Here is a 12,015-nt window from a genome sequence, read left to right as displayed (position 1 = left end):
CACCCAGTCAACCACCAGGAAATGTCGTGTGGAATGTCACTGACTCTAGAGTAATCCTCAGCTGGGAGGAAGTAAGAGCTATGGAGAATGAGTCCGAGGTGATTGGGTATAAGGTAAGTGAAAACAGACCAGAAAAGTATCTGAAAACAATCCACAGTTTGCTTTTTGCTGTCTTAATTGCAAGGCAGCAAGTTCAGAGGATGCACAGTACCACATCTAAAGCATTTCAGTAGTGTCTCCTTTGTCAAAAGATGTTAAATCATATTCTGACAACGTCTCATAAACCATGGTCCTTTTACCATCAATGGTACACTAAACGCCTTGTCCTCCTCATGCAAACACAGCTGGGGAGCTGCGCTGCCAGCTCTTGGGCTCTCACCCAGATGTATGTAACACTTACTGTATAGAAACGTGTAACTCTAACCCAAATGTATAACATTTTGAAAGAAACCAAACAACCCAAGATTTAATCGATGGGTGGTTTCATTTGCTGGCCAGGTGTATTTATTAGTACCACATATATCAAACTGATACTCTTTAACCTTTTTCTTCTTACCTACTGTAGGACATGCTCATTGTCTCGATAGAAGTCACACTGCTACATCTAAAGTTAGAAATCACATTGCTACTCTAAATCTGATTGGCACACAAATGTACAAGTATTTAAATATGTCATGTCTGAAGTGTGTTTAAGAGCACAGCTGAGGGTGTTCCTGATGAGCTGCGTACAGCTGGATCCCACACGATACGTTCCTGCATAAAAGATACGCACTGAAGGTCTGACTGTGCCGTGTTCTGAGTTGTATTGGCAAGAAATACCTGTGGATGTAGGATAAGCCACCTAGTTCCATAGAGGGGAGCTGCCCTGAAAGCATACTGTGTGGTGTGTCGGACTGTACGCTCCCATCTCCCACAACAATTCCAGGTTCCCCTGTGAAGAGCAGACATTGTTAAGTACACAAGGATAAGCAGAACTTTGATAAAGCTGGTTAATTTTACGGAAGGAAAGCACTTAGGGGTCAGGTTTGCCCCAGAAGGCAAGCGCAGTACGGTTAACAAAGTCGGCTTGCCGGGAATGGAAGAGCCAACAGCTGATGCTGGATGCCGAGGAGCCCTAGGGCAGGTGCTGTGGACCCGAGCCACGCGGCTGCAGCCCTCCAAGAGCATTGGGGAGCGTGTCTCCAGGGCACCAGCGCGTGTAATTCCCATGGCTTTGCATTATTTTTTTTTTTTCCATTTCATTATTATTGCCATTATTCTGGGGGAGTTGCTGTTATTTGCAGTGGGAAACTCCCCTGCTTGTCAAATTTCTGGAACTCTGCCAGGTGAATGCATTGGATCCATGTTTTTTTTAAATTCTGCCAGGACATACCTCTCTCTGCGCCTAGCCTCGCCACTGGTGCTGGGGAAGCCGTTGGGCTCATCAAGCCTTCAGGACAGGAGAGAGCCTGATGTTGCTCTTAAATCCCTTCTCTTGTCCGATGGTACTGAGCAGAGGGCTCTGGCGTTCAGATGTAGCTCCCGTTCTTAAAACCTAGGGCACCATTGCAGTTAAGTTTCATGACAGAACAATCGTTCAGCACTTGCAGAATATCTTCCAACATTGTCTGTAATGTTGACTAGTTCTTTACTTCCCAAACTACATGTTGGCATAAGAAGCTGATCTAGATAACGAGAGATTCCAATCGGTGGGGTAATTTATCAAACAACACATTGTTAAGATAACAGAATATATTATTCATCTGTTATCATTATACATTGTGCCATATTAGATTAAAGGTGGAATAAAAGAGCTTGATTGATTTTACCTTCTTTCTTTAAATGAAATTCTGCCCTAGAATATTCACCAAAAATCGGATTTTTTCTGTTGTCCCATCTTTTTAAAGACTGAAACCTTGTTTCTGAGAAACACAAATAAAAATTGCAGGGGCAGGTCCTAGTGGAAGAAATGACACTCTTCAGCTGTTTACTGGTGTTGCAGGTTTTGTACAGGACCAGCAGTCAGACCACCATGAATGTGCTGAACACGGACAAGACAACAGCTGAACTTTTGCTCCAGTTTAACGAAGACTACATTATACAAGTAAAAAGCAACAACTGATGGTGGAGATGGCACTAGCAGCGATCAGATCCTGATTCCCAGACTAGCTAGTAAGTTGAAGCTGAATCACTATGATTTTGTCACGTGCTTACGTAGGGTCCCCAACCCATACTAGAACCTCCTTTATACCGACCATGGTACAGGGATACACGTCTCGGCCGTTGGTGTGGTGAATCATCACTAAGTTTGCAGTTGACACCCGGCAGTTGTCACAGCTTGTCTTTGCAGGAGTTGAGTCTTTATTTTATTGATGGGGAGAAAAAAAGAATTAATACTTGTATGTTGTATGGTAATAAGGTAGTAAAAGGAAAAGCAATTAACAGTTTTCATGCCGTTATGCACGACAAACTTCATTCTATTGAACTGGTAAATTACCATGTAAATTGGCATTAAAAACAGGAGATTTTTTTTTTAACTTTTTCTCCTCTTTTTTTTTTTTTTTTTTTTTGTATTATTGCCTTGAAAGGAACGACCATTTGTACCGTTTCAGCATTTTGCAAGGCAGTTCTCTAGTTTTAAAATATTTACTCTATTTTTGTATGTTTTCATTGCTTCTCAGACATAAAAATTTATAGTAATTTTTGTTCAGCATCTAGGAAGGGTAATAATTTGGCGCAGCAGACACTCATGCTTTCATTTAATCCTGACCTTTTTCATTTGTCACAGGTATGGATGCCAGAGGTTCTGGTCCATCAGCCTTTAATATCTTCAGTGTATCCAGCTTCTTACCAACAGTATTTTCCTTGGCCCTTTATTCAGTGTTGTGATGATACATTCTCATTTGCTGGGGGAAAAAAAAAGATAGAATCGGTTATTACAGAAAAGTGCTTTTTTTAAAAAAAACTGCAGTGGTTAATGCATGTTTTTCTTCTATCCTGACGTGTTTTTAAATTCTTTGTATTTCACTGTAGGTTGAAGTAAAAATACCGTGTAAAGTTTAGCAAATCCTTTAAAAAGGAATCTAAAATGCCTTAATACTTGAACCAAAGGAGTTTACATACTACATACTTCAGATGCAATGTAAGGAAGAGGGAGAGCAATGGTACTAGGATCAGAGTTACAAGGAAGAGCTTAGTCCAGTGAGAAAGTCCAGTTTTGCAGTGAGACTGAAGTGTCTGGGGTATGTTCTGCATTGTTGTGGTAACATCATTGTACATACAGGATGAAATCGGAGACATGGCGTTTCAATCAGACGATAACATGTTGGCCAAGCAGCCGTTCTTTAAACAATGTCATAATCCAGTAGTTTTGGATCAGTTTTTCTGATGCCCTTCACAGAGGTTACTCTAAATCTAACCAGAAATCAAAGCTGGAGAAAAGTCACAGTATGGACGTTAGTTTTGCACAGTCCACACTGTGGTGTCCAAGAGGCACAGCTTCCACTGCTACTCTTAAGAAATAATTTCACAGCTGTGTCTCAAAGAAGGCTCTCTGTTTTATCGCAGCCTAGGTTTACGTACCTTTTCAAGTACCTAACCTTCCTCTCCATCAATAGATTTTGAAGTTAATTTCCTTATATCCCCACCTTATATTTCTTAACCACGTTCTTTATTCATAACCAGATTCTCCCACCATCATTTTTATTGCCCTTCTCTGAACTCCTGTCAGTGTGGTTCACTAAAAAAGGGCCCAGTTGTAAGCATTATTGAAATGCAGTTGCACCACGGCCTTATGAAAAGGGACTACTACCCCCTCCTGACCTGGTGATGTGGTGCTTCCAAATATGCAGCCCAAATTAACTCGCCCTTTTGTCTGCCGCACTGCACACTGTAAACTCACCTTTAATTCAGTGTTAACTCTCCTTCCTGCTGCTTTTCAGCCAATTCAAAACTATTTCACCTGGTCTGTCACTCCAGTGTACCCCATTACTGTCATATGATTCTGGTAAGTTTATGGCAATACTATAGGTTATAATAAGAATTACACAAAGACACTTCGGGCTTGCTATTATAGAGAAACCTATGCTTTCTGTCAGAGCAATATATTAAAGATACATTAAACCTGGTACATTTGACTTCTATATTGTGAATTGAGTCAATCCAGCCTTTTAGACACCTTTTAGAGAGCTACCTACATACATGGTAGAGCAAGTGTTCATGTGACATAAAGCATATCCTTTTAAAGATTTTTTTTTTCTTTTTTAATCTCACAGTATTACTACAACACACAGAACTATTAAGGGAGAGAACCAGGATTAATGAAATTAAGGTAGCACTGTAGAAAAAATACCTTGATATGCATTCAAATATCAAAATACCTTATTAGTATCACATCCAGATGGAAATACGTGCTAACTGTTGAAGTAAGCAAGATCTGTATATACTGTACATATATAGTTATAAATGGCTAGTTGCTTTTCAATGTGGCTAACCAGTGATGTTTTTCAGACACTGCAATGGGGGGGGGGGGGGCGGGGGGGAGATGGAGAGAAACAGGTGTTACTAGTAAGTATATAGTTATGTTTCATGCAACAAAGGGTGACTCTTTCTATTCTTGTTTCACAGAATTCTAGTTCATGTTCCTGTATTGCCATTTTCATGCGATTACATTGTATTATTTAATTTCTAGTTATATATCTCCATGAGATATGTACAGAGTACCTTGTTTCATATTGAAAAGTTTGAAATTTATCCTTAAACTTTCAGTTGTGTGTGTATCCTATGGTTATCTGTATGCATCTTTTTCTATTACTCTAATAAAATATTTATTACATTGAGGGATACTAGAATATTTCAAAGTATTATTGCTTCTTCATATTTTATATTTGCACATATGAGGATTTACTGCACCTTCAAGAGGCTTCTGCTGACTGGCACTTCTTGGCAGGGTAGGTAGATGTTTCCTTTGCAGTAGCTTTGCTGCCAAAAGAATAAAATCCCAACCTATATACCAGGCCTGCTTCTACAGATAGCAGGGCAGGAGGGAAGAGAGGAGTAAGGACATAAATACATCCTGGTTTTGCCCCAGAGGAGTCAACATGCGTGGGGCAGGGACCCACAGTTGTGCTTGAGCTTCCGAGCTCTACCTCTGCCCACAGGTTTGCAGCACGATGGACAAAAAGCCATGTGCCTTTCCCCATCTGTCTATAATTAGGCTGTTTCCTCTCCTCTGAAATTTAAAATAAATAAATAAATCGTGTAATTATATTGAAGAAGAGTTACTTCTTTATAATAATTTATTTAGTATATCGCCACTTAGCATTAAATTTCATGGCCTGTTTTCCCCTGCAAATTGCCTGTTCCTTACACACTGCAGCTTTCCAGCACTAAACCCTTCTCCCTGCAAACACAAGCAAATCAGAACTATGTATTTTAAGTTTTTAAAGCATGGCTTCTACCTATGTAATGGTGCTGCAGTAAGGGTTAACAGTAATCCCAACACGCTTACAGTTTTCCTTGAGTAAATCAGGTTTTCCCTTTCAGATAGTTGTAGGTGGCACCTGCTCTGTTTCCCCCAGTGCTCAGATTCACCTTCCTTTAAATGTTCTTCTGTTTGTTCCTCATCTCAGTATTAGTGTGTGTTTGGGGTAATAAAACTGACCTGATTCTCCAGGAAGAGTTCGAAAAAAGTAAGTTGCTGTTGGGAAAGCGTAGGAAGAAAACGTGAAGAGCCAGTACTGGGGAGGGTGAGGGGTCCCTGAGCCAGCCCACCTCCTGCAGGCTTTTCCGGAGCAGCTCCTGTGGTTAGCAGTTCAGTCCTGGGGAGAAAAAAAAACAACAAGAAAGAACAAAATCAGTGATAATGAAAAACTTGAATAACATTAGTTGTGTGACGGGAACTGTGGATGGGGGGGAAAGTATTTCTGCCATTCTACCTTCACCTGTACTTGCACCAAAAATAGGCAGCGCTTTTATCACTTACAATTGCTGTTATTTAAAATCCAGTAAGAATAGTAGGCTTTAGTCATCGTTTTTAGGAAAACACTATTGTATACTATATTTTCAATACCCTATCCAAAACCAGCTGTATTCCTCCAAGCTATTCCGTAACGCTGAAGGCTGCCAGAGCAAAGCCAAAAGCTGGGCAGAGGCAGAGGAGGGGCAGGCGGGAGCGGGGAAGGCGAGCACCTCGGCCCGGCTCCCCACGGCAGGTAGGCATTGTCCCATGGGAGCGTCCAGGGGGCTTCTCTGGGAGCTGTCGGTGCGACTCAGTGGGGCTTTTTGGACACTTAATTCAAACTGTCACTGTGCAAAGGAGAAAGGCGACGTGAGTCCTGCCACCGGCTGGGTCCGCACACCAAGGGAAAAGGAATTTGATACAACTTGAAAAAAAAATGTTTGCAACTGTGTGTGCCGCCTCTGGAATCTGGAACAGCATTCGCTGGAAGGCGATACGGGAGTGCTGTGGTGTGGGATTTGGAAGTCTGGAGGGTGAGGGCTGGTTTTGGGGTTAGTTTAGGGACAGGTGTAACGCTGCACTGCTCTGCCCCCAAGATCCGTGTTCTAAAGGGTTTCTTCTGCCACCTGAGTAGTGTGGGGTTTTCATTCTTTCCTGACAAATCTGTATGAGGGGTCTTGATGATTCCTGCTGTGCTTCTGAAGTTTGAATTTCTCAGAGGTAACTGGTTATAAGAATTAAAAAAAAAAAAAACAAAACAAAACAAACACACAACCTTTTTCCTTGGACGGTTTACTCTGTTGAATATGTTGCAAACATACAGGATCCTCCATGAATACAAAATGAGTTAAAAACTAATATCACTTTAGCCCTAAGAAATACTGGAGATCTCCATTTTCTACTTAATTTGCCTTTCAGTGGTGGAATGCAGACGTGGGCAGTGCCTGTCAGGTTATATATGTTATGTCTTAATAACAGGCAATAAAGCAAGCTGTCCTGCGTGAGGGAGTGCATTAATCTGACAGCTTTCTGTCTGAAATAAATAACAATGGAATATTGTGAAAATAAAATGAGTTTGTAAACAGGCACTCGCTCTCTTAGGAAAAACAACCTGCTCGATTGTTTTATGCTAATGCTTTGAACTCGTGAAAAGCAATAAAAAAGGATATGTTTAGCAGAGATATAACTGAATGTCCGTTATTGTTGTTCTGTCGAGCCTGCTGGATAAAAAGAGGCACTACTTTTTGTCAGATCTGATGCACACATAGCACAAGCCGCAACATGACGTGGGGGAGGATGGTGCACCTCTTAACTGTATCTTTAGCTATCAGTCTTACCCTCTTAGGAAAGAGCTTTTCTGCGAAGGCCTCTCACAGGTTGTAGCTGCCTCCCCGGCGTGCGTACGGCTCGGGTCTCACCAGGAAGAGGGACGTACAGCCTACAGAAAGGGAAGACGTTTGTCTTTTTCCAAGCTGAACACCTATTTCAACAGCCTTAGCGAGCGCAGGCTGCCAGCACCCTCCTCCTTCTCCAAGGTGCTATCAGTGTCCCACCTTCGACTCGTTAGCCCTTTCCAAGGCCAGCCAAGGATGCGGACACCTCGTCGGCATCGGTGGGACCGGTCACTGCCACACCAGAACGCTGGCCGCAGGGTGCAAGGTGCAGACAATCCCAGCAGGGACCTGCCCTGCCACCGCACACTTCCAGCATCCGCGGCCAGCGCGGTGGGTGCCACCCGAGTAGCTGAGGGCATCTCACCTTTGCCAGGGGAATACAGCTATGGCTGGGAGTTATCCTGGGACTACGCCTGTATGTCTGTGCATAAGTACACTTCCCGCAAATACAGAAAGTGTCAGTCTAAAAATAACCCTAGCCTGTCACCAATTTTGAGTCTGTTTTGATGTTTTCCTCTTGCTGACAATGGCTGCATGTTGCCAGTCCTCTGGCTCTGTCCTGCCTCTCGTGAGGTGCATCAGAAAGTTCCCCTTCCCAACAGTCTGATGTTTCGATGAACAAACATTGGCCTTCCCTTCCATGGGTCCTCTCCATCCGCTTCACCTGCCATGTCGCAGTGTCTGAGGGCACTGACTGTAATTCGTGCCATGCTCTTCATTTGCTTTGGTTTCAAACTCTGTTTTGAGACTTGTTTGTGCATGAGAATGTTTTAGTATTAGAATTTCACAAGACCCTCATGTGCATCTTTCCTTTGTTTTTTCCCCATTGTTAAGGGTCAAGAATCCTTGATAAACCCATTCAGTATTAAAATTTCTTTTCTTGAGCTCCTTGCTGATTTTTTGAGGTCAAGAAATAGCTTTGAAAGTCGTTTTGTTTTTTGTTGTTTTTTTTTTAAATGCACAAATACAGGAGACATGCCAGTAACTCTATGTAGCATTACTAAGACACTTTCTTCCCAATGTACCCAAGATTATTTTCTTACCCTTTAAAAGCATAATTAGTCCTGTGAGATCTGGACCATGCCTGCTCTCTGTGCTGTGCTCTTCATTCCATCTTGGCAATTAATTCCCTTTGGGTGGGAGAACATCAAGGCATTGGCAAATCCTGAAAAAAGAAGAATCAAAAGCATCCCGTTAGGAGCTGATAGAAAGGATGCAACTTCAAGATATTAATTAATTCATCCCATAATAATTTAAACTAAAAGCAACTTCTAAGACAGGGGGACATCCCAGAACTACCCACTAGAAAAGAGCAACTTTTGAGAGACACCATCTCCTTGCTGCCCACTCAGCCTCCAGTCTCCCAAATCCCGCGCTCCCCGGGATGCAGTGACCCGGGATGCAGTGACCTAGCTGCAAGAGGAGAAGGGGCAGAGTCACTGCTCCCCCTCCACCGCCAGCTGCGGGTGCAGGACTGGGATCCTCCAGCAGCACACACGGAGGGGTTGCGCGCTCTTGGGTCAAAGGTGGGACCTAGAAACTGCTACCAAACGACCTGGCCATCAATAAAACCGCAAACATTAAAATGCTGCCTTTGAACGAAGGTGACTGGCCGCTGCACTCCGGAGCAACTCCCTGAGCACTACCACAGCATCCTCCTGCCCCGGGACGCGGGGGCCTTCCCACCAGCCGCAGAGCTCCGACACACCCAGGCAGCCCCTCCGAGCCCACCTCGGGACTGCCAGGCGCTCTGAACTCTGCTCTGCAGCCCGAAATAGAAGTGTGGATATTTTTTTTTTTTTTTTTTTTTGGGGGGGGTCGCCTCAAGGGAAGGTGCTGCAAACGTTCCCCTGAGGTTTGAGCACCTACACACGCTCTCCGTGCCCGTTAATTTAGCAGGAATACTGACAGGAAAGCCATTCATCGGGATTGCTCTCCCCAGTAAGTTCGTTTTGGAGGATCTTTCCATTTTATGCTGGAACACAAGCAATGACCTGTTACATCAGCTAAAGACATAAAAAGAAATTAATCAGAGAAAATAAGGGAAAGCCCTCTCTTTCATGCCCTTTATGATACAAATAATAAATAATTTTTCCGAACTGAGGACCTGTAAACAAGTCTATGTATTTAACAAGAATTTCTCTCATTAGCAATCCAAGGAGGGCCATGGTTAAAGCAGACAAATCAATTTTTGTCACACTTTCTAACATTGCCACCAAACTGAGGCATTTAAAGTTACACTTGTCACAACACTAATTATCTATCTGAACAACAGAGCTCTCGGCTGATTGAATGAGTTCGTCTGCAGTGAGATCATTTCATCAGCTGCATCTGATCGTCATTACTTTTTGGATACAGGATGTAAATCGACTATAATGACAGAAAATATGGCTTTGGTACCTTTACAGCAGCTTCATATGAGACAGAGGGGAACTCTTCTGCAGCATCCAAAAGCTTCTGCTCATGTACCGGAAAACAATGTCTTGGGGGGTTGTGTTGCCTTGGAAACATGAAAAATAAAGCACCATTAATTGCCTATTTTCAAGCAACCAGACTATCCAGTGCTGAGGGCCTGATCCAAGGCTAATGAAACCCTTACCCCAATTTCAGCAGACGCTGACTGATCGATCAGCCCTTCCAAACAAGGAGAGAGCCCAGGCAGAGCAAAGCTCAGCCAAGTTTTACTTCTGACCATGTTTCCTAAGAGTTACCAGAAGGCTTCAGGCAGACACTCAGAGTGCTGCTTTGCATCCTTGCCTTCATATCCATGACTTTAAGTCATGTTTACTTTTTAAAATATATGCTCTCTTTTTTCAGTGAGATACTGGCAGCTGACCTGATAAATATCCATACAAACATGTATACAAGATCTATATAAATCCCACGTATGCATCCTCTCCAGATAGGAAATTGTGCTAATAGTCCCAGTCGCTGGCACAGAAGCATGAGTTCAGCCAGACCTTCTGCTATCATTCTTTCTGCCCAAAATACTGCCAAATAGCAGTCTTTACTATTACATTTTCTGTATAATCATTTTTAACTGTTAATTAAACATTTTTTTAACTACAGGCTGCTTGCTTCTTTTCCTGCCATTAGTAGTGGTGCTTTGGTCCTAATTGTAAAACTCTGTGAAATAGGTGAAGACTAAAACCAAACTTTTCTTGTGGGAGTTTGAAGTTGTCCTAAAATTTTCTTTTGTAAAGACTGTTCGGCCCCCCTGCCAGCACAGCCGAAAGCAATCGGCTAAACCTCCCATCACAAAGGTATGGAAGGATAAAATAATTCCAGTAAAATCTTTTTAATTTTTTGCATTCTTCTCATTCGTGAACTATGCAAAATATCTCTTTCATTTACAATGAATATTAATCCTTGCCTATCAACCAAAGCACAATTTTAGAGTATTTTGCACTCGTTCATATTCACAAGGTTGACCACCATCACTAAAGACCTTTGATGATGGATGGTCGTTTCAGACTTGGGCCAGGGTTTAACCCAGCAGTACCCGACACCACCGGAATCATTTCATTAAAGAGGTGCCGGAGCGGGGCGAGGTCCCGTGTGCCGCACAGCCCCTGCAGAGGGGTGGCGGTGGGACCCCAGCGCCCGCAGCTGGGGGGTGACCCCGTGCAGAGCGCGAGCCAGGGCACAGCCTGGGCCAGCGCGGAGCCCCCCAAGGGACCCTGCCACTGCTCCCGTGGGGCGTAGCAGGGGACACAGCGAGGCCACATCGGCACCTGTGACTGCGTGATGGGCACGCTCGTCCCCTTCAGCCCTGAGCCCTTCTTGCCCCCACGGCCATGACCCAGCTCCGGCCTCGCCGTCGCAGCAGCTGGTACGAGAACGGGCACAGTTCAGCCACAGCCCCCAGCTGGCTTCACCACCCAGCCCCAGGAGCCCGACGTGCCCATCCCAGCCATACCTACGGCTTTTCCATCACATGCGTACGCTCCTGCAGAATCATAGCATCTTTTAGGTTAGAGAAGACCTTTAAGATCGCTGAGTCCAACTGTTAACCCAGCACTGCCAAGCCCACCCCTGAGCCGTGTCCCTGTAAAGGGCTCTGCCCCACCACTGGCACCAGCACACACCAACTCCAGACCCGTTCCAGTGCTTCCAGGCAAAGCGCACCAGCAGCATTGAGGTTAATGAGCCAAATAAGCCAAGACTGCAGCTCTCCAAGGTCTCTCACTGCCTCCTCCCCACCTGAGCTGCTTCGCCTCTTAGCATTCTTCTAAAGAAGCATACTTAACAATTTAAAAAAGGTAACCCACCAGGAACATCCATTTGTTGAAAAATCATCTAAAGCCAGACTCAAACTGTTTTCTCCGTTGGCACCGGTCAACAGCTACAGCTGGAGGGCTCGTGTCAGACACTGGTGCTGGTCCCCAGCGCTCGGCGTGTGCGTGCTGGGGGAAAGCCGTGGGGCCACCCTGCAGCACCCGCGCCGGGCGTGCCCCGACCCTCCAGCACAGCCAGGGGACGGGGTCTGGAGATCCTGCCCACAGCATGGGGATGGGGCACAGCCACCTCCCAGGGAAAGCATCGCTTTTGTCTTGTAACACTATGCAAACACAACAAATGCTATTTTTACATTTGGCCTCAGCTATTTTAAGCAAAAATTTGCTTTAAAAGACACCAAAAGACAACCTTTTCCTTCAGTTAGCCATCCATTTCTAAATGAGC

At 44.2% G+C, this 12,015-nt stretch overlaps 1 protein-coding gene and 1 long non-coding RNA gene across 7 annotated transcripts in view; one reads left to right on the top strand and one right to left on the bottom strand.

The window, feature by feature from the left end:
• Positions 1-2,868, top strand: part of LOC102051231 (contactin-3) — a 107,516-nt gene extending 104,648 nt beyond the window's left edge. The window contains 4 exon segments of the mRNA XM_055709476.1: positions 1-113; positions 1,982-2,086; positions 2,088-2,151; positions 2,768-2,868. Of these exon segments, the coding sequence (XP_055565451.1) occupies positions 1-113; positions 1,982-2,086; positions 2,088-2,151; positions 2,768-2,868 (383 nt within the window).
• LOC114016143 (uncharacterized) overlaps positions 147-12,015 on the bottom strand; it is a 210,108-nt gene continuing 198,239 nt past the window's right edge. For 4 of the 6 annotated variants that reach the window (XR_008732102.1, XR_008732100.1, XR_008732104.1 and 1 more), the window contains 7 exons: positions 9,733-9,832; positions 8,376-8,497; positions 5,642-5,798; positions 2,750-2,885; positions 2,235-2,338; positions 1,373-1,534; positions 147-931 (listed from right to left, as the gene is read on the bottom strand). This is a non-coding gene — a long non-coding RNA (uncharacterized LOC114016143). Of the gene's footprint in view, positions 932-1,372; positions 1,535-2,234; positions 2,339-2,749; positions 2,886-5,641; positions 5,799-7,275; positions 7,377-8,375; positions 8,498-9,241; positions 9,339-9,732; positions 9,833-12,015 lie in introns of all 6 variants that reach the window. The other 2 variants (XR_008732103.1, XR_008732101.1) reach the window with 2 other exon arrangements.

Source organism: Falco cherrug, chromosome 4, assembly GCF_023634085.1.
Source record: "Falco cherrug isolate bFalChe1 chromosome 4, bFalChe1.pri, whole genome shotgun sequence".
Lineage (NCBI taxonomy): Eukaryota > Metazoa > Chordata > Aves > Falconiformes > Falconidae > Falco > Falco cherrug.
Note: the sequence above shows the minus strand (reverse complement) of the source record. Positions and strands in the feature narration are given on the sequence as shown.